The following is a 27,199-nucleotide window of genomic DNA, read 5'->3' as shown; positions in this document are numbered from 1 at the left end:
TCCTTCATAAACGTTTGTAATGTTGTGTGTTTTGTCTAGTGATGGTAACCTGGCAACCAAGCATGTGGTGTTCCTACAGAGACCAATCAAGACCTCTTCAATACCACAGAGGAACCATGTGAGGGCTTGGTTTCAGTTAGCGGCTTTCCTGTAGTAGTGTTCTATGTGGATTTTTTAATATGATAAAGGGAAGTGGAAAATGAAAGCAAAGTGAGATGTAGCAGTATCATACAAATCAATGAATTGTATTAATAAGGATCTGACCCTTTTTTTATTCAATTCTTGTCTAAAATAACATACCCAAATCTAACTACTTGTAGCTCAGGACCTGAAGCAATGATATGCATATTCTTGCAAACACTTTGAAGTTTGTGGAAATGTGAAATGATGGTAGGAGAATAACACATCAGATCTGGTAAAGGATAAAGAAAAAAACTCTTTTTTTTGCCATCTTCGAAATGCAAGCCCAGGCACAATATAGATTTGCCACTAGATGGCAGCAGTGTATGTGGAAAGTAATACACTGATCCAATGAACCATTGTATTTCTGTTCAAAATGTATCAAGACTGCCCAAATGTGCGTAATTGGTTTATTAATAACTAAGTTCATAACTGTGCACTCTCCTCAAATAATAGCATGGTATTCTTCCACTAATAGCTACTGTAAATTGGACAGTGCAGTTAGATTAGTTTATGTCCTGCTTACTTACACGTCATGCTAATCACATTAACGCACTTTAGCTCAACCGTCCCGAGGGTGGGACACCGATCTGTAGAGATCTTTAAGAGGTTTTAAATTGCTACACTATAATGCCTGAATTTAACCTTAACACTCAACTTCGAAATGTCTAATTCTGAAGTGAGACTGAAAGCTAGTTGCCCTTACACACATCTGCATGTTGCTTTTACTAGATATTTGAATGACCTGTGACTTATTTGCATAATGTTTAGCGTTACTGCATAGTCACCATCAGACACATGAATGACTCTTCCTCTTATCCTACCCTCTCTGTCCTCTCCAAGGCCGGGTCCATTCAGAGCGACGTGTCCACTGGCTCTGTGAGTCGAGGTGTGGGCAGCCCCCTAACACCCCCCAATGTGGAGTTGTCCCCCACCGCTGGGGGTATCGGGGGCTTCCCTGTCTTCGGAGGGGGATACCCCAGCACCCTGTCCCACCTAGAGGGGGGCTTCGAGCATGATGACGGGGCGGCAGAGGTGACCTGCATGTGACCCCTGAAATGGACATATACATATCCCTCTAATCGCTTCCCTAACCAAGAAGACTAGAAAAGCAAAACTTGGCACTGTTTTTTAAAATTATGAAGTGTTATTTTTATACATTTTGTTGAGAAAAGCAAGCTGTCGAGACACCTTTGTTCGTACCCTCACACATATGCACTTAACAGTCCAGAGTCACACATCACATCGTTCACACAGCACCTTTTTCATATGATGAGAAAGAACACACACATTCACACAACTGTGACCAGCAGAAAGCACAGGACATCTCCACCATGACCGGGGGAACCAGGAAGAAGCTTCCATGCAGACACACACAGACCACTGGATTGAACTCTGTCCAACTACACACCTGGTTGTTGGAACGTGTCCCCACGTTTTGGGACCCCCTCCCCCAGAACTGCCAACAACTCCGTTCAATACAACTTTCTCATCCTCCGACGTGTAACATCACACCTACTCTGGCACATGGTGACACGGGCCAGAAGCACAGCTACATTGGGTTGAATGCATTGTAGTGCAGCTGACTAGGTATTCCCTTTCCTGCTCCTCTCCCCTGTCTCAAACACACCCAGCTGGAAGGAAACGTACCAGGCGGACAAATACACGCTTGCTGTGTGTTGGTGCTACTGTCCAGGGCCTTGCAATATTATTCAGACATCTTCCTGTGATAGTTGTCAAACTAGGGGTGTTTGAGTTCAGGCCTGGAGAAGATTATTTGTACAGTCATTGCATGGGTGAGTTTTATTTCCACATACCAGACTGCCAAGCCACAGGGTTGCCTGGGAATGAATTGATAACATACTGAACCTTCTCTAGATGTGTACATTAGGGCTATACATGTATTGTCTGATTGTTCACGATGTCATCATTAGTGTGCATTTTTATTCATTGGCATCAGATTCTATTCCTGCACCTATTGTCATTAGAAATAGCTGGTAGTTATTATTTTATGGTATTGGTTATCAGGCCTCAATTGTTTTCATTCTGCCCAGTGATGATTCCTTTCCTCAGTTCTTCAGACAAAGGCCCTATTGTGTTACTAAGGGAGATGACATTTGTATAAGAGAACACCACAATGATGGACATTTGTAGTTATACAATACAGGTTTATGAGCCCCCTTGTTTTGGGGATGGTGAAACAAATCAGTGTTTTCATTTGAGAATATGTAATATTTTGCTATCAGTGTTTATTTCTCCTTATTCAGCTGTGTCCACTTTAGAAAAACACATGCCCATGATTTCCTCATTTACTGACCAATTATTTACTTTTAAAGCACTAGGCTAAATAGGAGAGGCCATGGACAGGACAAGTTAATTCTTGACGGTTCCAGCAGTGGCCCCACACTCACATCTGCCTTCTTCATCTAGGTGTTGAGAGGTGTATACCTCAGATGTTCCCATGACTTTTACAAGCTGAATGTTTTAAAATAAAGTCATAACAGATGGGGCCAAATTATACATAAAGGGATTTTTTTGAGGGGGGTCAACAACGGGGTAATAGTCTTTTTTATTAAGACAAATGTCGACAGTAACAAAATGTAATTATTTAAAGGAAAATAAAAAAGGGGCGGATAGACAAGACTCCTCCCACAAAATAACTTAATGATGAGAGCGGTGTGTACTCAGAGCAACAAGCCTAGAGGGCTTCTGAACCACAAATGGACCCCTAGCCTCACCTGTAAACTAGAGAAGATTGGATACCGAGAAGCATTATGGTCATAGCTTCATCTTGCCTCCAAATGGGTTTCCTGGAAATGTCTGCATATTCTTCCAGCTATCCAAGCCTCAGATCTACAGGAGTGGCAAGGAGTCTATTTGTAATTCAATGAGAGAGAACAAAAGCAACGCACCAGCAAACACATGATTGGGGGGGCAGCAGGGGTTATATACAGGGAGCCCATAAGGGTGTGTCTTTGTCATCAATACATTATGTTTTGTAAATCTAGCTGCTCAAAAGGTTAAAGTAACATTCCCCACAGAGTAGTGAGTCTGGCTAGTGTGTAGCTGCATCAGACATGGTTTCAAATACTATCTGAAATCTCTTCAAATACTTTTGAGTGTTTGCTTTAGCCTGCCTGGAGTACCAGGTGGGTGGGATTTGCCTTGTGGGACTCATTGGTTTCATTGCAACAGGCAAGCTCAATCAAGCAGTATTTGAATACTAGTATTTGAACTCACATCTGGTCTCCTGTGTGCAGCTCTCCTCTCAGGCCTCGCTCTCCCCAGCTGAGGTGTTCTGGACCTCCTCCTCCAGGATAGGAACAATCAGGTTGTCCTTGGACATCAGGTTGTACTTCATCACGAAGCGCGTGAACCGATGGCACAGGAAGGTCTCGTTCTACAGGGAAGGAAAGGGGATGAGAGTTGGGCCCTGTCCAGAAACAGCCTCAACCCCTAAACAAGAGGATGAGTTGATGCGATCTGATGCACTAGTTTAGAGGCTGACTGACCGTTTACCATGAAACCATACTGTCACAGCCGTGATTTGTCATGAAGTAAATCATGTCTGGAACGCAGCTAATCAGCATCCAGAATCAGAACTAACTGTTGTATGTAGAGCCATAGCTTTGGTCTGCTTGGAGTCATTACATGGCTGAACTCCACAGGGCATGAGTACAGTAGACCATGAAGTGGCCATTATGGACATGCACAGGTCCCAGACTCTATTCAGCTCCGGTAGACAGTATCAGTCCAGTGTTTCCCTATTGTCTAAGTCTGTAGTGCCACCTGTTGGCTTAACATGGGACTACTACAAGATGGAATATGTTCATAGCTGGTTGGCTACATACGGCGAATAAAGGAGTTGGTAATCACTAATTTCCTGCTCAATCGGTTGCACATGTGGTGTGGATAAGTGCATTATATGTTCTAATTCAAACAAGTAATGAATGTCCCAATGAAGCTTTACTGTCATTTTCAATTGGTATGAAGAGCCCAAATCATACTTCACTGCCAAGTCTATTTGGGAAGTGTGAACCTTCAACTTACCTCATACTTGTCAAATATCTGCCGATGGTGGAAGTAAGCATGGGAGAATATCCTATAGATCCGGCGACACACAGAACCCAGCTTGGCCACTGAGGACTCCTTGATGCTCACACTGGGGAGGGGAGATTGAAAGCGTATGAGTGGAGAACCAAAGCACTCCTTTACATAGTGAGTGTGTGTGTGTGTGTGTGTGTGTGTGTGAGTGCTCACCGGCTGGGGAAATACTTGTTGCTGTTGAGAAGGCAGGCAGCTCCGTCCAGCGTGTGCCTGGTGTAGTCAATGGCAGGGCACTGTGGACCCAAGCACAGGCAATGTACATGCATCCTAAATACAGAATAGTGCATTGCAGGCTGAGCTGAAAAATGTAATCCCGAGTGAATTAAATCAAATGTATTTTATAAATCTCTTTTTACATCAGCAGTTGTCCTAAAGTGCTTAAACAGAAACCAGCCTAAAATCCCAAAGAGCAAGCAATGCAGAAGCACAGTGGGTAGGAAAAACTCCCTAGAAAGGCTCCTCTCTAGGAAGAAACCAGGCTCTGAGGGGTGGAGATTATAAGTGTACATGAACAATCGTTCTTCATCCTGATTTTAGTAACAGTCACCTCTTTGGGGGTCTTGTGTGCAGCACACAGGAATATCCACTGTTCTGTGGCTGTCATCTGGGTGCAGGTGTCTGGGTGGCACTCGCTCTGCAGTTTCACAGCGAGTCCATTCAGCTCCAGACAAAATTGCCTGTATCAGATGGGAGAATGGTAGACACAGAGTGGGTCAACACACCCGCACGGAGTAAGGTTTTTGATCTCAGTGTGTCGTGCAGCTACTGTACCGGAGGTGCTCGTACTTCCACACCCCTTCGTCCTGTCCCTCTGGTGGCTCCAGGATCTTATCGATACCGGAGCAGTCCGACCGGATGTTCTGCTGAATGTACTGAATGAGGGACAGGGGAAGTGCTGAGGTTAGTGATCAAAACATCTTGCCATCATCCTCCTAGCTAGCTAAAAGAAATAGGTTCTGACATGGGTGACAATGATCACAATAATCAACCATTAATAGATAACCTATGAAGCATCTTATAGGGAAGCAGGCAGCCATCTTAAAATAAAGCACACCATGTCAGCGTCAGGCTTGGCACTTGACAGCTACGAACAGAATTCTGAAATTATGACACTTGAAGCTCAAAATGGACTCCACAGTCATGCGCCACTAGCTAACTCAACCACACCTGTTGTACAGCCAGCGTGCTGTCCATCTCTTCAAAGGATTCATCTGGCCAGTTGTAGAAATCCTGCAGTGAGAGAGGGAGCGATAATCATATTCAGTGTATGTGTGGCTATGGCTCAAAGGGCAAAATAGTGTCACCTCTCAGCCTTTCATATTTCATCTAACTAGACAGATGGTCTCTTTACAGTTCCCAAGTCCAGAACAGACTCTGGGAAATTCAGACTACATAGAGAGAACTACACGGAACTCTTCCACATCAAGTAACTCAAGCGTGCAGTAAAATCAGATGTAAAAAAACAGATAAAAACAAAACCTCACGGCACAACGCGGACTGTGAAGAGACACGCACTGTAAAAAAATATTTGATATCAGTGGAGGGGGAATTTCATATTTTTTTTGTGAAACATTTTTTTGATAAAACAATGCTAAATAGTTTGCAAGAAAGGCATTTCAATGTACTTGTGCATGTGACATTAAAACTTGAGAAACTTATATATTCACGTCACCAAATAATTTATTAAAGCACTGTTTTGCTATGAAGGTCTACAGTATCCTCAACAGCACTCTGTAGGTTAGCATCATGGTGTAGGTGGAGGATATTGGGAATTTTCCAGTATATATGTGCACATTATACATCTCAGAGTAGTAAGCAGAATCAACACAAGCCATAAGTGTCTGGGCCATTAGACGTGCACTCTGAAGCCATTAATCAATAGGTCATTAGGTTAAGGGAAGGCATGTGTGTCTGGGTCATAAGGCTAAGGGAAACCAATAATCAATAGGTTATTAGGGTAAGGGAAGCCATTACCCAGTCCCGTGAGGTTCATTAGATGTGCATTAGGAGCATAGGTGTGTACTACTAAAAGCACCATTAGACATATACCTGCATTAGGAGTATGTGTGTCTGTTTCTTTTTGTATCATTGCTATGGTTACACCACAAATAGAATATATTCCCTAAACTCTGTGCCAACAAGAAAATGGAAACCAAGCTGAAATAAGTTCAAGGCAAAAAGAAAATGGTGGCTAAATGCCCAATGGGATGAATCATTAACAGAGGAGTGAGTGTGTAACATAAGGATGAAAACTGTATAAAAAGTGTGTGCCGTCCCCCGGTCCTCCAACCTATCAGAGCTCTTGCAGCATTAACTGACATGTTGTCCACTCAATCAAAGGATCTGAGAATGAATCTAGTTCTGAAAACATAAGCTAGTTAGCGAGCACTGCAGTGTATAAAATGTGGTGAGTAGTTGTGACTCAAAGAGAGAAAGACAATAAGTTTTGAACAAATTAATTCCTTCAAAAATGAAGAAGCAAGAGAGAGCTAGCTATATTTCTTCTCTCTCGCTTTCTTAGCTAGTTTAGCCTACTCAAACACCTGGCTCAAACAAAGAGGGATGCTATGGCTATCCAAAACTGGAACCAAGTCAAGGTAAGCTTTTGGTTTATGAATTGACACCAGGGCCTGCCGGTGTAACTGCTAAACTGCCTGCTGACTGTACTGCATGATTGTAGCGGATTTACTTACGTGTTAGTTGTAGAGTTTTGTTGACTATGATATTAGCTAATATGGTGCCAACGATGTAGGCTGTGTGTAGCAGTTAGCGATTATGATATGAAGGTTTGGTTTGGAAAGGTTTTTTCGCCTGGTCACAGACAGCAGATATGTTGTGCACTGAAGTCCACAAGCGAAGGGAAAATGTGAGAGAAAGAGCGCACATAGATGGGAGAAGGAATACAACTAGAAAAGTAATCATGCTGTTTGTATGTGGCTGCTATGAATGTTAACTGTGTTGGCGTGTGTTCAGGGGTGTATTCATTCTGCAGATTTTGTTGAAAAACGTTTCTTAAACGGAAGCAAACAGAACGGGGATAAATATATTTGTCCAATAGAATCTCTTGTTTACACTAATGACTACACCCTAGATGCAGGCAAGTGTGTGCAAAGGAGGTATTAAATGTGTCACTGTCACCTTGATTACTCAATTTTCTCTTGACCTGTGCACCTGTTGTAAACTTTCATTCGCAGTCTAGATTGTAGAAACATGATGATGGGTATAGGGAAAATTGAAGTATAATGTGTAGTAACCTAGCTAAAACTATCGAGGTTACATTGAGCTGGGTGAATGGAATATGAATATCCAATATGTTGTAATATAAATAAGGACATGCTCATAAAAAAGTAAAAATCCTCCCTAATCTTAAACGACACGTCACTATTGTATATTTGCATAATAAAGTATCGCATGATATATTGTTTTATTTATTATGTAGGCTGTTGCGTTTTGTTGTGATGTAGCTAATTGTTTTAATCCTGTTTGGACCTCAGGAAGAGTAGTAATGGTGATCTAATAAATAAACAATATACAGTATTTAGCTAGCTACATTTAGCTAGCTACGTTTACAGTTACTGGTAAACTAGCTAACTACATTGGGGACACGTATAAGTATAATTACACATAATTACCGTTACATGGCTTGATAGCTAGTTGATGGGAAATAATATAACTTTAGCCAGCTAGCTAAAGTACAGTAGCTGAAGACTACAGCTCATGAACAATTAGCCATGTCAAAATAGCTCGCTAACAGTTAAACGGTAGCTAGCTAATGTCAACAATTACAGCTGTTATCTAACTTAGATATCTAGCTAACTTAAACTAGGTTAGCTACTAGTTCGCTAGCTATCAACAGTACAGTGGTTTTCAGATGGTGTTTATATTTCATTGTTTTAAAGTCTAACTACCTAGCAAGTCTCAAATTCTCTGTGGTCGTTTTTAGCTAGCCTAGTTAGCGTTAGCTAACGCTACCCAGTTGCAAGCCCGACTCTTCCTATTTTCCGGAAAGACAACTCCGAGCTAACCGTTCAGAGAAACGACTCAAAACCCCAAATCTGAATGAAATTCACTGTTCCTGTAAGACCACCGTGGTCACCGTTGGTCTCTTTACCATATGCAATCGTATTCCGCTTTGTGGAAACATACCTTCGCCTTGGTTCCAGGCCGATTCCTCCTCAGAACTGCAGTACCCTCCGCCATGACCATCTCGACAGAATGCCCGGATGCAAATGATGCACACATTTACTGACTTGTGTGTGACCAGGGGCGCGGACAGGGAGATGCAAGGCTACCAAGCAGTGGACATTCCTCAAGTGGTGGAAGAAGTACACAATTATTTGACTTGTGTGTGACCAGGGGCGCGGACAGGGAGATGCAAGGCTACCAAGCAGTGGACATTCCTCAAGTGGTGGAAGAAGTACACAATTATTTGACTTGTGTGTGACCAGGGGCGCGGACAGGGAGATGCAAGGCTACCAAGCAGTGGACATTCCTCAAGTGGTGGAAGAAGTACACAATTATTTGACTTGTGTGTGACCAGGGGCGCGGACAGGGAGATGCAAGGCTACCAAGCAGTGGACATTCCTCAAGTGGTGGAAGAAGTACACAATTATTTGACTTGTGTGTGACCAGGGCGCGGACAGGGAGATGCAAGGCTACCAAGCAGTGGACATTCCTCAAGTGGTGGAAGAAGTACACAATTATTTGACTTGTGTGTGACCAGGGGCGCGGACAGGGAGATGCAAGGCTACCAAGCAGTGGACATTCCTCAAGTGGTGGAAGAAGTACACAATTATTTGACTTGTGTGTGACCAGGGGCGCGGACAGGGAGATGCAAGGCTACCAAGCAGTGGACATTCCTCAAGTGGTGGAAGAAGTACACAATTATCATGCTTGAGTAAAAGTAAAGATATCTTTAATAGAAAATGACTCAAGTAAAAGTCAAATTTGCCTGTTAAAATACAACTTCTAAACGTATTTGGTTTTTAAATGTACTTAAGTATCAAATGTAAAAAATCATTTAAAATTCATATTAAACAAACCAGACGGGACTATTTCTTATGTTAACATTTTACGGATAGCCAGATGCACACTCCAGATTGCAATCAGAAGTTGAAGGGAAGTCCCTGGAGAAGGCGGGAACGAGATGGTGGTAAGTAGTGCAGTATTATCACAAGGAGACGTGTACTTGGAAAACGGAGGAGGGATGTGGAGAGAAGGTCAAAGAGAGGGAAGAAGAGGGTATGCTTGAGTCGGGTAAGAATGGTGGAAAAGGGAGATGGTTTGATAAAGAAGGGGAGAAAGTGTAAGCAGAGGGAGATGAAGACAGGAGGAGAAATGGAAGTGAATGAGGGTGAAGTTATCGGACACCGAGGTATGCACAGAGGGTCAGGATAGAGATGAGTGACAGGAGTGAAGTTTATGGGAAAAGTTGGCTATTTTGGCTGATCCATTTGTGATTTCGCGGTGGGTGAAAGAGTTGGGTAATGTGGAATCGGTGAAGGTAACCAGAAGTGGTCTAGTGATAATTGTTTGTGTTGGTCAGAGGGAGAAGGCGCTCGGAGTAAAACAAATGGGGGCAAGAAAAGTTGTTTCGCAGTAAATATAAAAGTTGACCAGCAGAGGGGAAAGAATCCCGGTGTATGTGATGCTCGTTGTTAGATGCGACGCATAAAGGGGAAACAGAAGAGGCATTGTCTGTTCTTTTGAGTTTTGAAGTTGAGTTTTTGCCAGACAAAGTGAAGCTAGGATACATAAGTTATCCTGTAGGAGCTTATGTGCCGAATACGTTACGATGTTACAGATGCCAAGCTTATGGCCATGTGGCAGCAGTGTGTAGGAGGGAGGGTCCAAGGTATGAGAAATGTGCAGAAGGGCATGAGGCAAAGGAATGTGTAGTATTGGGGAAAGTAGTGGAATGTGTTAAGCAAAGTGTAAGGGAATTGTTCTCCAGTCTAGTAGGTGGCGGTAATGCAACAAATTGGATGCCAACTGCCGTTAAACCTCATAGAAGAAGAGGCACACTCCAAAGCTCAGACACCATTTCCAAAGGAAGCATGTGTTTAGTGAGTCCACCAGATCAGAAGGATGACCAGGGAGGTTCTCTTGATAAGTTCGTGAATTTGAATATTTTCATGTCCTGTTATGCATTCAAAATGTAACGACTACTTTTGGGTGTCAGGGAAAATGTATTGAGTAAAAAGTATATTATTTTCTTTAGGAATGTAGTAAAGTAAAAGTTGGCCAAAATATAAATCGTAAAGTACAGTTACCTCAAAAATCGACTTATGTAGTACTTTACAGTATTTTTTACTTAAGTACTTTACACCACTGCATTCCTCCGGATATATATATATCACTGACACGTGGCATGTCAGTTAAGTACAAATTCTTATTTACAATGACCCCCTACCGGGGAACAGTGGGTTAACTGTCTTGTTCAGAGGCAGAACTACATATTTTTACCTTGTCAGCTTGGTGATTTGATCCAGCAACCTTTTGGTTACTGGCCCAACACTCTAACCACTAGGCTACCTGCCGCCACTAACTCACTCACACACACACTTTTTTACACATTTTGTTATGTTACAGCCTTAATCTACAATCGATTAAATATGTTTTACTCAATCTACACACAATACCCCATAATGACAAAGCAAAAACAGGTCTAGAATTTTTTTGTACATTTATTAAAAATTAAAAACTGAAATTCCTTATTTACAGAAGTATTCAGACCCTTTGCTATGAGACTTGAAATTGAGCTCAGGTGCATCCTGTTTCCATTGATCATCCCTGATATGTTTTTACAACTTGATTGGAGTCCACCTGTGGTAAATTCAATGAATTGGACTTGATTTGGAAAGCCACACACCTGTCTATATAAAAGGTCCCACAGATGACAGTGCATTTCTGGCCAAAAACCAAGCCATGAGGTCGAAGGAATTGTCCGTAGAGCTCCGAGACAGGATTGTGTCGAGGCACAGATCTGGGGAAGGGCACCAAAACATTTCTGCAGCATTGAAGGTCACGAATAACACAGTGACCTCAATCATTCTTAAATGGTTTGGAACCACCAAATCAAATTTTATTTGTCACGTGCCGAATACAACAGGTAAAATACATGTGCCAAATACAATATACAACTCTCCTTACAGTGAAATGCTTACTTACGAGCCCTTAACAATGCAGTTTTAAGAAAATCCCTAAAAAAGTAAGGTAAGAATAACCGAGCAGTTGCCATACCAGGCAGTGATTGCAACCCCTCAGGATGCTCTCGATGGTGCAGCTGTAGAACCTTTTGAGGATCTGAGGACCCATGCCAAATCTTTTCAGTCTCCTGAGGGGGAATAGGTTTTGCCGTTCCCTCTTCACAACTGTCTTGGTGTGCTTGGACCATGTTAGTTTGTTGGTGATGTGGACGCCAAGGAACTTGAAGCTCTCAAACTGCTCCACTACAGCCCGTCGATTAGAATGGGGGCGTGCCAAGTCTTGGTTGGAATGGACTCCAACCAAGACTCTTCCTAGAGCAGGCCACCCAGCCAAACTGAGAAATCAGGGGAGAAGGGCCTTGGTCAGGGAGGTGACCAAAAACCCAATGGTCACTCTGACAGAGTTCCTTTGTGGAGATGGGAGAAACTTCCAGAAGGACAGCCATCTTTGCAGCACTCCACCAAACAGGACTTCATGGTAGTGGCCACACAGAAGCCACTCCTCAGTAAAAGGCACATGACAGCCCGCTTGGTGTTTGCCATAAGGTACTGTCATGCTGTTGGCCTGGGGGTAGGTTTATGACAGTCATAAATACCTCTTCCCCCCTTTTTCCTCTCTCTACCCTACTGATGTTACATTTGCAATCACCTTGGTTAACAGAGATTCTGGGAACATCAGAAGGTGGGGGGAAATGATCTATATTCTGGTAATCCGACCAATTGAACATATGCGTTGGTACTTCATGAATATGATGTCAGTTCGGTTGTCATCTGAGACATTCTCATCAATGATAAAATGACAAACTCTACAGTGGAAAGTCTACACATCAGAGTTATCAGATTCACATGGAATTGTTGTTCAATTTAAATGTTTGAACATGAAATTATTTGTGATGTGATTTTAGCTTCTAAAATGTGAGATTTGGGTTTTCACAAGGTAGGGCTCTGCTCAATCAGTGGCCCGCCCCTGTGAAGGGACATGGGCTATAAAACTTTTCAAACCCTCCCTCCTCTCCCTTCCTATAGAAAGCCTTGACGACAATATAACCTCCTGTTCCGAGGATGTGAGGACGACGTTCCGATGTCAGAATGGTTCAGATAATAACTACAGAACGAAGCCAACATCAGTGTGAGCTTTGGTTGCGAATGGTATGAACTTTGAACTCTTATTCACTACAGAAGTGATATCTCCTAGCTGTTGAGTTAGCAACAGCAGCTGCAAATGCAGGTTAGGAAGGAACAGACAGAGTATTCCGTCTACCACACAACGACGTTACTACAACGTATCCAATTTACCAGCAGAGACATTCTTCAAAGGACAAAGGACTCGGTTGGGCAACACAGCCTTCCATCTACCACTAACCTACCAAAGCGCAGCTCAGAGTAAATATTTATTGCATTTTCCTTTTCCAAATGGGCAGTAATTTAGAATGCATAAGATACTGTATTTACTATAGCACAGCTTCTCCCTGTGTCCCTCAGTCTTCCCGCTCTTTCACTCAAACCCAGCCCTTTTGTGTAACCAGCTGTCATATCTGTTCCACCCGCTAGGGACGTTTTCCTTTATGACGTCATTTGTAATCAAGTTATGATTAATAACGTGTATGTGTAATTCTGTGTGATTAGTTAGGTATTTAGTAAATAAATAAATGTTAGCCAGGTTTCGTGCAGATAACCAAGAATTTACAACTTTCAGATGAGACTGAATTAAGGTGACGATTAATATTGACTGCTATTGATGTAAAATATTACTAGGTCTTTAAGAGTTTATTCGGAAGATAACAGCTCTATAAATATTATTTTGTGGTGCCCCGACTCTCTAGTTAATTACATTTACATGATTAGCTCAATCAGGTAATATTCATTACGGAGAAATTATTTTATAGAATAGCATGTCATATCACTTAATCCGGCATAGCCAAAGGCATGACAGTACCTAAAGGACTCGTACCATGAGAAACAATGTTCTCTGGTCTGATGAGATCAAGATTGAATGCCAAGCGTCACACCTGGAGGAAACCTGGCACCATCCCTACGATGAAGCATGGTGGTGGCAACATGCTGTGGGGATGAAAAACATCCCCACAGCATGTTGCCACCACCATGCTTCAGAGGCAGGGACTGGGAGATTAGTCAGGACCGAGGGAAAGATGAACAGAGCAAAGTACAGAGATCTTTGATGAAAACCTGCTCCAAAGCGCTCAGGACCTCAGACTGGGGCGAAGTTTCACCTTCAAACAGGACAAGGACCCTAAGCATACATCCAAAAACAACACAGGAGTGGCTTTGGAACAAGTCTCTGCATGTCCTTGAGTGGCCCAGCCAGAGCCTGGACTTGAATCAGATTGAACATCTCTGGAGAGACCTGAAAATACCTGTGCAGCAACGTTCCCCATCCAAACTGACAGAGCTTGAGAGGATCTGCAGAGAAGAATGGGAAAAACTCCAAATACAAATGTAAAAAGCTGTAATCACTAGAGGTCGACCGATTTATGAATTTAACGCCGATACCGATTATTGGAGGACCAAAAAAAGCCGATACGGATTAATCGTCCAATTTATTTATTTGTAATAATGACAATTACAACAATACTGAATGAACACTTTTCTTTTACCTTAATATAATACATCAATGAAATCAATTTAGCCTCAAATAAATAATGAAACATGTTAAATTTGGTTTAAATAATGCAAAAACAAAGTGTTGGAGAAGAAAGTAAAAGTGCAATATGTGCCATGTAAAAAAAAAAGCTAATGTTTAAATTCCTTGCTCAGAAAATGAGAACATATGAAAGCTGGAGGTTCCTTTTTACATGAGTCTTCAATATTCCCAGGTAAGAAGTTTTGTTGTAGTTAATGTAGTATTTATAGGACTATTTTTCTCTATACCATTTGTATTTCATATACCTTTGACTATTGGATGTTCTTATAGGCACTTTAGTATTGCCAGTGTAACAGCTTCCGTCCCTCTCCTAGCCGCTACCTGGGCTCGAACCAGGAACACATCGACAACAGCCACCCTCGAAGCATCATTACCCATCGCTCCACAAAAGCCGCGGCCCTTGCAGAGCTAGGGGAACAATTACTCCAAGTCTCAGCGAGTGATGTCACCGATTGAAACGCTATTAGCGCGCACCCCACTACCTAGCTAGCCATTTCACATCGGTTACACCAGCCTAATCTCGGGAGTTGAAGTCATGAACAGCTCAGTGCTTGAAGCACAGCGAAGAACTGCTGGCAAAACGCACAAAAGTGCTGTTTGAATGAATGCTTACGAACCTGCTGCTGCCTACCATCGCTCAGCCAGACTGCTCTATCAAATATCAAATCATAGACCTAATTATAACATAACACACAGAAATACGAGCCTTGGGTCATTAATATGGTAAAATCTGGAAACTAGCATTTCGAAAACAAAACGTTTTTCAGTGAAATACGGAACCATTCCGTATTTTATCTAACGGGTGGTATCCCTAAGTCTAAATATTACTGTTACATTGTACAACCTTCAATGTTATGTCAATTATGAACAATTCTGGCAAATTAATTTCTTCAGTTCACAACGAGCCAGGCGGCCCAAACTGCTGCATATACCCTGACTGCTTGCACGGAACGCAAGAGAAGTGACACAATTTCCCTAACGATAAGAAATTCATTTTAGCAAGCAATATTATCTAAATATGCAGGCTTAAAAATATAGACTTGTGTACTGATTTTAAAGAAAGGCATTGATGTTTATGGTAAGGTTTGGTGCAACGACAGTGCTAAATCATCACTAGTTTGGCGAAGTAGGCTGTGATTCGATGAGAAATGAACAGGCACCGCATCGATTACATGCAACGCAGGACACGCTAGATAAACGAGTAATAGCAACCATGTGTAGTTAACTAGTGATTATGTTAAGAGTTTTTTATAAGACAAGTTTAATGCTAGCTAGCAACTTACCTTGGCTTCTTGCTGCCCTTGCGTAACAGGTAGTCAGCCTGCCATGCAGGCTCCTCGTGGAGTGCAATGTAAGGCAGGTGGTTAGAGCGTTGGACTAGTAACCGGAAGGTTGCAAAAAACAAACCCCCGAGCTGACAAAATAACATTTTCGTTCTGCCCCTGAACAAGGCATTTAACCCACCTTTCCTAGGCCGTCATTGAAAATAAGAATGTTCTTAACTGACTTGCCTAGTTAAATTAAAGGTGTATAAAAAAATTTTTTTTTTTAAAAAAAAAAAAAAAGCCATTCCGATTAATCGGTTGACCTCTAGTCTGCCAGAGTTGCTTCAAGAAAGTACTGAGTAAAGGGTCTGAGTACTTGTGAACGTAATAGTTTTATAAATTTGCTAAAGTTTCTAAAAACCTGAATTGACTCTCATTGTGTGTAGATTGTGTTTTCCTACACCATTTTGTTTACTCAATAATCAATTTCAGATTAAGGCTGTAACATAACAATGTGGAAATAGTCCAGGGGTCGGAATACTTTCCGAAGCTGCTGTATATAGAATATGTATCTGCAGTAATAGAGAAGTAGTTGCTCACCCCTGATTTGAAAGGAATCTTTAATTTCATGGAACAAGTATATTGCAGGAGTGGAAGGACTTTAACATTTACCAAAACCAGTTGCTAATCAACTGGTACTTCAACAAAGTCTTATGCAGATCTGATTGTTGTGGAAAGTTCATGCATATTCAACTTGTTATATCTGTCAAACTCACTCCTCAGCACGAAGAGTCCCCACTTGCACATATAGAATATCTGCTTGGCAGGAGTATGAAAGAGGCAACACATCTAGATTCAATAGTTAACTTTATTATTGTAACAAAACATGATCAGAATTATTTACAATTGAATAACATAAGAAACAAAAAACAAGGCAACCTATATTAGGATGACTGGAGGTTGTACAGCAAAAAGGATTATTCTACATATTTGCCAAGGATGTCAGCATCACGGAACAGGAAGTATTCCTGAAAGACAAATGTGGAAATTGAATAGACAATTAGAAGAATCAATTGCTTTTACTGTGGTCATAATTATTTATATTCTAATGAACATGTAGATTACTCCCATTACTAATCATTGTATTAGATAAGTATGATATTTTATAGATAACATTTTTAGACATACCTTGTCTTCCAGGTGAACTTTAGTTCCTCCGTACTCTGGCAGAAGGACCTTCTCTCCAATTTTGACACTCATGGGTGTCAGATATCCTTTCTGAATGGGATCAGTAGACAACACATTTAGACAACCATAGAGAATGATAGAAGCCTCTAGTGGCCAAAAGCCATTTTTGCATGGACAGCACCATTGAGGGGCTTGCACCATTTTAAAGTAGTCAACTGGGTGGGGTTTCCTATGAATAGTAGCCCCCAATGGCACTGCCCATGCTGTCAGACACTATAATGGCACAGATATAAATTTGCGTCCTCTATCTATCTCTTTCTATGGCCACAAGCCAGAGCAGCAAGCTCTCACATCAAAAGATTACTATATTGTATCAATGTGGTCCATGAAGATAAACAATTCTAATCTCCTGACATTGAAATCTGATCAACTGCACACCTGACAGACAAGCCAGTTAGTTCGACAGCACAGCCATAAGCTATTGTTTAGCCGGAGAGAGTGAAACAGGAGCAGTAAGTTACCTGGTTGGTGGAGCCTGGTCCCACTGCCACCACTGTGGCCTGCAGCACCTTGCCCTGGGCCTTCTCTGGCAACATGATGCCCCCCTTCGACATAGTCTCTGCAGCCAGACGCTCCACCAGCACCCGGTCAAACATGGGAAGGAATTTCCTGAAAGCCTATAAGATGAAGGGGAAGTATTTAATTTGACAGAGACAATGTACAAACAAAACATTGCAATCTAACTTTAAAAAACAAAACAAAAAAACAAACATTGCAACTGATTTTAGCTTAATAGCACATCAGAGTTGAAGAGTTTTGGACTCTTCTACAGTGAGTGCTTAGCATTCAATGGTCATACCCTCAAATAGCCACTAGGTAGAGCCTGAGATCCATTGTGTGAACTGGTAAAGACTTGAGTAACAAAAGCAGGAGGGGCCCCCCATAGTGGCCCCTTAAATAGCCAAATGCGTTGTAGCCATCTGCCACTGAAAATAAGGACATTTTTGGTGGAATATGTACATTTAAAACCTTTGGCGTCTTCCCAGAGTTCTTGGTTTGGTCAAGTTACCAACTAGGTATTCATAAACCTACATACTACAGGTTAGTGGTACTCTCCTATACAGACCTCTGTAACAGCAACAGGAAATCAGAGGCTTCATTACATTAGATTGGGGGAGGAATATCCATAGCGATGGACCTTGATAACTAGCAGTGTCCATGCAATTTGCCAAGTAGAGCCTGCCAAAGGCAACAAAGAAACCCTTTGTAATTCACTAATGACGGGTATAAAGAAAGCAATTGTTTGAATACTGATGTAGGACGATCTTCAAGCTTAAACTAAGACTACTAAGAAGAGTGTGGGTTCTTTATGTGGCCAGCACATTGCAAGGTACCAAAACAGAAGATTTGCAACACCAGCTGCCAGTCTGCTAGCAAATTTATCTTTGACCTTGAGTGAAGGGCATCTCTGAAACAGGAGGTGGAGGATGAACAGGGGGGGTGTACTGCCAATGTTTACCATGATCTCAGTGAAGGACAGAACCCTGACCCACAGATAATCTTTTAGACTAATCATGGCGGGACTGTTGGAGTAAATTCCAGAACAAGTCAGCAAGACACACCCCCGCATGGCGATGAAAGCTTTGTGGGGTCTAGATAGTGGTCTCAAGGACCCAGACCCCCAGAGAAAACATTCAAGGTCTGTTCTTCAGTAACTGATTTGTCTCATGCTTCAAATCCCCCAGTCTATCACATTTAGGGTAATGGGCAGTATTCCAACTTGTAATTGTGTTGCATACTAAAGTTAAGTTAATTGTAGTGTATATAGGCTAGTCTGAAATGTTTAAACAAGCAGCAAGTGCTGAAATTAATAATCAAATGAAAATGGTCAGTGCTATCCTGGGCTTCCCTACCCTAAACTCTACCTAACCTCCCAAGGACCCTGTATAGCCCGGACCAAATTAAAATGCTCTGACGCAGTTGCACATGGGATCACGACGTCTGAAGCAACGTAAACCAGAAGTGGTTGATAAGGAGCCGGTATTTCATATTGTCGTTGTGCAAGGACACGACAATGAACCAGAAAAAACTGAATCGATCAATTAATGAAATGTAAAATGAGATTTAAAAAAAATATATCTTTTTTTTTTTTTTAAACTGATGGCTAACGTTGTGCACAAAGGATCATCCACACAGCATGCGGCCTCATTAGTTTAGGCAAAATATGGGTCACGTCACGTGTCATCACTTCATTCATTCTAAGTACAACGCTAGCAATACCAAATTCAGATGTATATTTTCACCAATAACCAACGATTGGAGATTGAATGTTTCAAGTGGTCTGTTAACTGTTAATGATCTGCTTTGGCACAATCATGCATGGCAGCTCGCTTGACATTGTCTGAAGTACTTTGCGCAGTGTGAAGCTGCCAAACTCTTCTCATCCTGTATTCTTGCAGTGGTGCTAGCAAGCTCGACTATGTGCGAACACTGAAAATGGCAACATCTGTCTGACCTTGTCTGAGAGAAAACAAGGCATAATTAGCAAGCTAGCTAGTTTGCTCACGTTATGAAACTCGTTATGCTAGCTAGCTAGCTAGCAAGTCTGTTTGTGGCAGAACGTTAAGTATCCTAAATGATATCTTAGCTATGTGACATTGTTTTGAGAAAGAATGCCTTACCATCTTTAAGTGAAAAGTCGTTGAAACCTCGTGATGTTGAGCGCCGATTTCTTCTTGAGTGTGGATCTAACAGGCTGAAGCGGAAACTCCACGTGAGGAAATATCGAGAAGTGGGACGCGCATGCGTGTCTACTTTACGGTTCCCGGACAGTTTCCGTTCCAGAATATTCCATAACCTCTACATAACGCAAAAAAGCACGTCGTAACACGTGCAAACATAAAATGATCACACTTGTGCAGGGGGGACTCGTCAGGACAGTTATGATGAAATTATAACTAATGCTTCATGAGTTTTTATGTGATTGCAATTCGCAGCAATGTTGCACAATGTGCCAACTTTGACCCCTCTTTTTTTCTCCAATAGTACATTCTGGAATCTGGGTGCCCAGGAACGAGCATTACAGTGACAAGTTCATTTTTTACACGATAAACTCACCAAATAAAGTAATTTACCTTATGCATGTACATAGATAGCCCATTAATTTGAAATACAATACATATGATACAAAATGTCACTCAATTTCAGCAAATATAATTTATATTTCCCCTATGCAGGTTTTGGGGCGGACCAGTAAATTACCCGGATGCAAAAAGCCATGTGCAGTGCTGTCTCTGAAGTTCGATTCACCACACCTCTCTCTGGTCGTTCTTCTCAACTCTATAACGTTAATCACTCAGTTTCCTCCAGACGACCAAATCGTGCCAGCCTAAAATCTTTCAAACGACAAGTAAGTACTATTATGTCTTTATAAATCTCTGTAGCGCATCAGTCTAAACAGCATAATGAACTGTCTCAAACGTCATGCTTTTGCGAGCATCGTTAGTATTTTCAAGCCTCCATCCAGCAAGGACAGTCAAGTAGCCATGCTCGTTTGGAATGGTAATTTACATCCTAACGTCCCTGAATATCAGGCACTGGTAATTATGGCATCGCTACTTGTCCTTGTTTCTCCAGTATTTTCCGTAAGTCTATCTATTTGGTAAGTTAAATTGGTAGTTAGCTAACTAACATTACAGCTTTTGAAGGTAGCTAGTTAACAATTAGCATTAGTTATGCAATTATTTTCCACGTTCATTTTGATGTTGTCATGTGCTCTGATCTTAATTCAGTAATGACAGCCAGATAACGTCACCAATTGGGCCAACATTGACTCATGCATGTCCCTACAACATATTTGGTCACCATCACAACTAGGCCTAATTCCAAAAGATTGCTAAACGTATCATTTTTCTCACTCCTAGTTATATACATCTACATACCGGCGTGACAAATGAACGTAGTCCCAGTCTTGCCAATATTTTGTTTGTTTTAAATGCCTATTCAAAATCAATTTTGGGATATCTAATAAATGGCTACCTCGGGCTGGTATCGGTTGCGATATGAATGTTGTTGTATGTAGCATTATTTGACAAATAATGCTTGTGCTGGACATTTTTACGACAAGTCCATTTTTTTTATTCATTAAGTAGTTCATCGAGGTAAGGCATTTACTGCGCACTCTCCATACGCTGTGCGATTTTGACCTTGTGACGCATGACCTGCGCACACGTGGGGAGAATCAGGAAAAGACCGGTTCGAGACATTTCAGAAACGATGTCGCAAATATCAGCAAACGCCCCATTACAGAAATAAATAATTTACGATTCCGAATGAACGTCTCAGATTAATTTGTAAACGGATGCACAACACTGTGCAATAGCGTGCCGGACATGGACTCAGGCTGCTAAATGCTACTTGTTCTCAGGACCTTGAGAAATGTGCATTATGTTGACTTAAGCCCTTGATTTGGGTTATATAGACCAATAAATTCTGCCAACATGTAAGCTAATTTATGATAGCCTACTGTGACAGTTTATTCAGATTCCCTCCTTTTGACGTTTTCCCTTTTAGACCATGTTCTGCTAAGTAAGATGGATATTTCTTTGTCTTTCTGCAAGACTTCAAACACACATTTGCTTGTGGTCTTGCTCTGGGTTATGTCCTTTTTGTCCTTGAGATTTTCAGGGGTATTTCATCATGGGAATGCTGTCATTCATTTGTTAATTATTCCCTGACAACTCTTGCTGTATCATGAAAGGCCAATAGGTTGTACTGTATAGCTTGTTTTGTCACCTCCAGACAGTCATTATGTGACATATGGGCCGGGGGAGGGGGTAGAAGGAGTCTTTGGTATAATCCAGAAGATTCATTTGTTACAGGGCAAACATGGACTCCTGTTTGCTACTTTGAGATTTTACCAACAATTTAAGTGCATATTAAAATAAGATAGCTAACAGCTGACATATTAAGTTTTTTTATTGGCTGCTCTGTGACTGAATGATTGGTAGTGTGGCCCCCTATAATTTTTCTCTTATCTCCCCCTTCCAGAGATGCTGCGTCTACCCACGGTGATGAGACAGATGAGGCCAGTCTGCAGGGCCCTGGCCCCCCACCTCACCCGAGCATACGCCAAGGACGTCAAGTTTGGAGCCGATGCTCGGGCCATGATGCTGAAGGGAGTGGATCTGCTGGCTGATGCTGTCGCCGTCACCATGGGTCCCAAGGTAGGAGGAGGGAATTGCTATGACTATACCTTCTGCTATATTGCGGTGCCAAATAAATATATACAATTCTGTACGATTTAAATTTCACCCAGGGGTGGGATGTCTGTTATGTATAACCAATTCATTATTGTATCACTTTTTATTTGGGTTTTATTTCCACCCGAAGAACCGTGTGCACCACGGTGTGTCTTGTGTTCAGTTGTTCCTGCCCGAACAAGTGTTTTGAGCTGTATCCTTTGCCACATTCCTGCAGGGTCGCACAGTAATCATCGAGCAGAGCTGGGGCAGCCCCAAGGTGACCAAGGACGGCGTCACTGTAGCCAAGGCCATCGACCTGAAGTGCAAGTACCAGAACATCGGTGCCAAGCTGGTCCAGGACGTGGCCAACAACACAAACGAGGAAGCAGGAGATGGCACCACTACCGCCACCGTGCTGGCCAGAGCCATCGCCAAGGAGGGCTTTGACACCATTAGTAAAGGCGCTAACCCTGTGGAGATCCGCCGTGGCGTCATGCTGGCTGTGGAGACCGTCATTGCTGAACTGAAGAGGATGTCTAAGCCAGTCACCACACCTGAGGAGATTGCCCAGGTAACCAATTGTGTTAAGAATATGGATTGATCAAATAAGTCAATATTCATATCTATTCAATTGATACAAATAATTATTTAATAGACAGATGCAATATTTATATTCTACTTTATATTAAGACCTTCTTGATGTTGAATGTAAAGTTTTCAATGCTCTGTTCTGTCTGCTAGGTGGCCACCATCTCTGCTAATGGAGACGTGGAGATCGGCACCATCATCTCCAACGCCATGAAAAAAGTGGGCCGCAAGGGAGTCATCACTGTCAAGGATGGCAAAACTCTGCATGATGAGCTTGAGATCATTGAGGGGCTGAAGTTCGACCGCGGATACATCTCACCTTACTTCATCAACACAGCCAAAGGTAAGGTCCCCTGTCTGCCATGACCCCACCACCATGCCCAGCTATTTTGTGGCTTTAAGATTAAAAGAAACTCCAGCACACTGGTGATCTTGATGCTCTACAGATTTAATGTATTTTTATGATGTTGATTCTCCACATTTGGCCATTTTGGAGCTTTTACATAACATCTCTCATCTCTGTCCCTCAGGCCAGAAGTGTGAGTTTCAGGATGCCTATGTGTTGCTGAGTGAGAAGAAGATCTCTACTGTCCAGAGCATCGTCCCTGCCCTGGAATTGGCCAACCAGAACCGCAAACCTCTGGTCATCGTGGCTGAGGATGTGGACGGAGAGGCCCTCAGCACCCTGGTTCTCAACAGGTCAGTTCCCTGTCCCTTTAGCACCCTGTGTCCCAGAGTAGCAGTTCTGATCTGGGATCAGTTTGGGCTTTTGGATCATAATTATATGCACAAGGGGGGATCTGATCCTAGATGCGCAATCCTGCTCAGACGCTTTGTGAATACAGGCCCTTGTCCTCAGCAGGTCAGTCAGTGTCCTTAATTTAACCAGTAAACACCCTTAAGGTAAAGGACCTGTTTTAAGGACCTTTCCCCTTCACATCAACACTGACTGAGCACCTGGGCCAATGGGACACAACCAGCTCACATGGCTGCACTACTAATATAGAACACTGAGATATATCACCAACATCATTCAGCTCTGGGTATTGATAACTGAAGAGTCAACCTCAAAATAAAGCTGTAGACAATTTTACTATTCCTGCCCTCTATGTGTAGATGCTGGATGATGTCAGTTTGGGTGTGTTCATTTAACCTCTACTCTGTGTTTAGGCTGAAGGTGGGACTACAAGTGGTGGCAGTCAAGGCCCCAGGCTTTGGAGACAACAGGAAGGCCCAGCTGCACGACATGGCCGTGGCCACCGGGGGCACTGTAAGCACACTTTACACTAATCATCACCGTAGGGCCTATACGGACATCAATCCATTTCTACTGTAAGAACACTTTACACTGTAACCACCCCCAACTTCAGTCAATCACTACTTGAGAAAAGGAATAGGAAAAACAGGATAAGTTACAGTACAGCTTGTTCAGTGCGGTTGTCATTCCCCCTGCACACAGAAACATGTCTTCTCCTATCCCTGTCTGGCTGCATCCCACAGCAGGCAGGGACACTTGTTCTCAGACACGTCTGCACTGGCATGATTCATCAATCAATGAATGTTGCATAGTCTTGCTTATCCCATGGTTAAGGGTTTAGCTCAGCACCCAATGGCCCTATTCTAATAATGGTGAAGTGCACCCTCTGTCCCCCTCTTAAAAGATGGACAACATTTTTAAAATATTTTATCAGGGCCAATGATTACCTGTTCAAATCCTGCCCTTCCTTTACTGACATCTCTCCTCTCTCTTCCTTAGGTGTTTGGTGATGAGGCGGTGGGCATTGCTCTGGAGGACATCCAGGCACATGACTTTGGCCAGGTGGGCGAGGTGTCAGTGACCAAGGACGACACCATGCTGCTGAAGGGGAAGGGAGACACGGCATCCATCGAAAAGAGGCAGGCTCAGATCGCTGAGCAGCTGGAGAACACCACCAGCGATTACGAGAAGGAGAAGCTCAACGAAAGGCTGGCCAAGCTGTCTGACGGAGTGGCTGTGCTCAAGGTCAGAGAAGAGGTCGGGGGCTGTATGGAGGGGATTGAAGAGAGAGAGAGCTTAAGAGGGATAGATGACAGTATAATTTCATTACATTTGTTTAGTCCTTTTAATGTCCCTGAATATTGTCACATTTTAGTCCTGGCTATTGAAATAAGCCTAGAATATACCCAATGGGCTGGCGATTCACATCTTTAAAAATAAACGTATACTAAACTTCGAAATCAGTCAATCTGCCATCAACACAATGGGAAAGTTATTTATTGAAATAGCATGGGTGATGGAGGAAAAACAATTTGAGGCCTTGTGGCGAACAATAATGCATGTGGTCTGGGCAGATGTGTGTGTGCTTCTGTAAGTTGTTCGTTTGTGTATATGGAGCAAAAAAAAAAAGGTAGGAGGAGTTGACATTAGGAGATTCCTAATGTGAGACAGGATTTACATTTGAGTCGCTCCTGTATCCACCATGAAAGAGAGTCACCCACTGACTGTTCTGTTTCAGGTGGGAGGAACGAGTGATGTGGAGGTGAATGAGAAGAAGGACCGTGTGACCGACGCCCTGAATGCCACCAGGGCCGCTGTGGAGGAGGGCATCGTGCCCGGGGGTGGCTGTGCCCTGCTGCGCTCAATCCCTGCCCTGGATGCCCTCGTGCCCATCAACTCTGACCAGAAGATTGGTAAGTAGAGTTCTTAATCTTTACCCAACTTGCCAATAGGCTTTCCTCTGGTCACATGGGAGTGGTGAGATGTGTTCCATTTTCATTTCAAACTTTTAGACAGAAGTAATGTAGCTTAACTTGGTATATTGCTTCCTGTCTATAGGAATTGACATCATCAGACGAGCCCTGCGTGTGCCGGCCATGACAATTGCTAAGAACGCTGGTGTGGAGGGCTCTCTAGTGGTAGAGAAGATCCTTCAGGCCGCGGTGGAGATCGGCTACGATGCCATGGAAGGAGAGTACGTCAACATGGTAGAGAAGGGCATCATTGACCCCACCAAGGTATGGATGCTTTAGCTCGGCACTACACTGTCATTTCGCTGTCATTCACCCAGCATACCAAAAATATAATAAAGACATGTTCATTTTATAGTGATGGAAAATGTACAGAACTAATGTTGGCAAAGTTATATGAATGTTAATTCATACAAGATTGCTTAGTTGCTGCAATAAGGTTTACGGTGTATGCTTTCACTAGACTGAAGTTGCGTAGACAGCAAATGGCTGCTAGTGATATTACAGCTAGTGATATTACAGGTTCTCTGGCTCCCTCTCTTGGTGTATGTCTGTATTACAACAATGACTGAGTCTGTCTCCCCCTACAGGTGGTGAGGACTGCACTAATGGATGCTGCAGGTGTCGCATCCCTTCTCTCCACTGCTGAGTGTGTGGTCACAGAGCTGCCCAAGGAGGAGAAAGAGGGTGGCATGCCAGGAGGTATGGGCGGTATGGGAGGTATGGGAGGTATGGGCGGTGGCATGTTCTAAGGCCCACCTCAAAGCGCTGTAAAAACTTAATGGCAGCGTGGGGCTAGGGGGCAAATTGTCCCTCCAACCCCCGGACTTGCCAAAACTGAATGGCCGTGAGTTTTGTTGGAGCTGCAAATGGATGAACCACACTACTTCTGCTGATTGTCTCCCCTCCACCCTCTGGAAGAACAGAATAGCCTGTCCTCGCTCAGCCTCTCTCCGTCCCTCTACCCGACCAGCCTGTCCTCGCTCAGCCTCTCTCTATCCCTCTACCTCTTTAACTGAGGCTCTGAGACCCCAGTCTACCCCGATGACCCCCTTATTAACTGAGGCTGTGAGACCCCTCCATTTACCTCACAAACATGGCTGTCTCATCATCCATCAGCAACATGCAGAATATTCACTGTTTATGAAAGATGCTAACCAGTGCGAATAATGCAATGCTGGTATTGCTAAATTGTCATTTCTATCAAATGGAAGTAATGAAGCCTGTAACTTCCTGACGTTAAAGACGAGGCTGATTTTAACTGGTTAAACACAGGATAGCTATAGATAGGAAACTTGGCCAGACATGCCACTGTCAATTTTTGTCGTAACCTTTAGTTTTAGCTTTGTCCTGTTTCACCCAAGTAATGTTGGGAGGAACTGTAACCTTTTCAGTTGAGTTAATGAAAATAAAATAATTGTGGCGCATGAGCATTCCTTTGATTTCAATACTCAAAATATTCTGGAACCAAAAGATTCATATCAGAATTCTATAGGATGGTTATTGTGCATTAAGATGGCTGAATGACTTTCCAGCTGAGGTTGACTGTAGGTTGGTCAGACTAGTTACAGCAGTTTGGGCCAGTGAAGGTCCAAGCCACAAGTTAATGTGAAACCCATTGATGTCCTCATGACCGGATTTGTATTTACTGTGTTCAATCAGTACTATAAACAACCGTGCATTCAAGTGTTGAGCTGTGTTTCTCCCCCCCAGTACATTATTTCTTTGCAAATAACCAATCGTGATCATTTGACATGTTTTGTACAATGTAGACATTAATTTGTTTTTATTTAATAAAACCAAATGTTCTGAACAAGACCATTGTGCTTTCATGAGCAAACACTTCACATATCTGATCATTTCATAGTACAATGCCAGACATACTGAACTGGAATATGCAATAGTTAACATCACTTAAATAATCCACCCCAGAATGATTTGTTAGGGCTCACCCATCCTGTTCCTGGACTACTACAGTCCTGTAGGTTCATTCCAACCCTAACCCAGTTGGTAACCTGAATCGGGTCATTC

At 42.6% G+C, this 27,199-nt stretch overlaps 3 protein-coding genes across 6 annotated transcripts in view; 2 read left to right on the top strand and 1 right to left on the bottom strand.

The window, feature by feature from the left end:
* Nucleotides 1-2,598, top strand: part of LOC112224869 (raftlin-2-like) — a 43,885-nt gene extending 41,287 nt beyond the window's left edge. Inside the window, exons 7-8 of the mRNA XM_024388487.2 lie at nucleotides 40-118; nucleotides 1,024-2,598. Of these exons, the coding sequence (XP_024244255.1) occupies nucleotides 40-118; nucleotides 1,024-1,230 (286 nt within the window). The 3' untranslated portion in view covers nucleotides 1,231-2,598. The remainder of the gene's footprint in view (nucleotides 1-39; nucleotides 119-1,023) is intronic.
* Nucleotides 2,599-2,737: 139 nt separating this feature from the next.
* Nucleotides 2,738-19,526, bottom strand: LOC112225615 (MOB-like protein phocein). Of its 4 annotated transcripts, none has more exons than XM_024389719.2 (8): nucleotides 19,292-19,526; nucleotides 17,132-17,287; nucleotides 5,455-5,517; nucleotides 5,059-5,159; nucleotides 4,835-4,964; nucleotides 4,441-4,520; nucleotides 4,231-4,342; nucleotides 2,738-3,580 (listed from the first exon to the last, which is right to left on the bottom strand). In XM_024389719.2, the coding sequence occupies exons 1-8, from the start codon at nucleotides 19,292-19,294 to the stop codon at nucleotides 3,449-3,451; spliced, it is 777 nt and encodes a 258-aa protein (XP_024245487.1). In that variant the 5' UTR covers nucleotides 19,295-19,526; the 3' UTR covers nucleotides 2,738-3,448. The 4 variants fall into 4 exon arrangements, with proteins under 4 accessions (XP_024245487.1, XP_024245485.2, XP_024245484.2 ...); XM_024389717.2 differs by lacking the exons at nucleotides 17,132-17,287; nucleotides 19,292-19,526 and adding an exon at nucleotides 8,434-8,586 and having other exon boundaries at nucleotides 2,738-3,033; nucleotides 3,421-3,580; XM_024389716.2 differs by lacking the exons at nucleotides 17,132-17,287; nucleotides 19,292-19,526 and adding an exon at nucleotides 8,434-8,586.
* Nucleotides 19,527-19,862: 336 nt separating this feature from the next.
* Nucleotides 19,863-26,986, top strand: LOC112225613 (60 kDa heat shock protein, mitochondrial). The gene is made up of 10 exons (XM_024389713.2): nucleotides 19,863-20,019; nucleotides 21,660-21,835; nucleotides 22,089-22,424; nucleotides 22,595-22,784; nucleotides 22,972-23,140; nucleotides 23,612-23,711; nucleotides 24,198-24,443; nucleotides 24,937-25,111; nucleotides 25,257-25,435; nucleotides 25,759-26,986. The coding sequence occupies exons 2-10, from the start codon at nucleotides 21,662-21,664 to the stop codon at nucleotides 25,918-25,920; spliced, it is 1,731 nt and encodes a 576-aa protein (XP_024245481.1). The 5' UTR covers nucleotides 19,863-20,019; nucleotides 21,660-21,661; the 3' UTR covers nucleotides 25,921-26,986.
* The last annotated feature ends 213 nt before the right edge of the window (nucleotides 26,987-27,199 follow it).

The sequence above is a fragment of the Oncorhynchus tshawytscha genome, linkage group LG26, assembly GCF_018296145.1.
Source record: "Oncorhynchus tshawytscha isolate Ot180627B linkage group LG26, Otsh_v2.0, whole genome shotgun sequence".
In the NCBI taxonomy this organism is placed as follows: domain Eukaryota; kingdom Metazoa; phylum Chordata; class Actinopteri; order Salmoniformes; family Salmonidae; genus Oncorhynchus; species Oncorhynchus tshawytscha.
The sequence above is the reverse complement of the archived record's forward strand: the minus strand, read 5'-3'. Positions and strand labels throughout refer to the sequence as shown.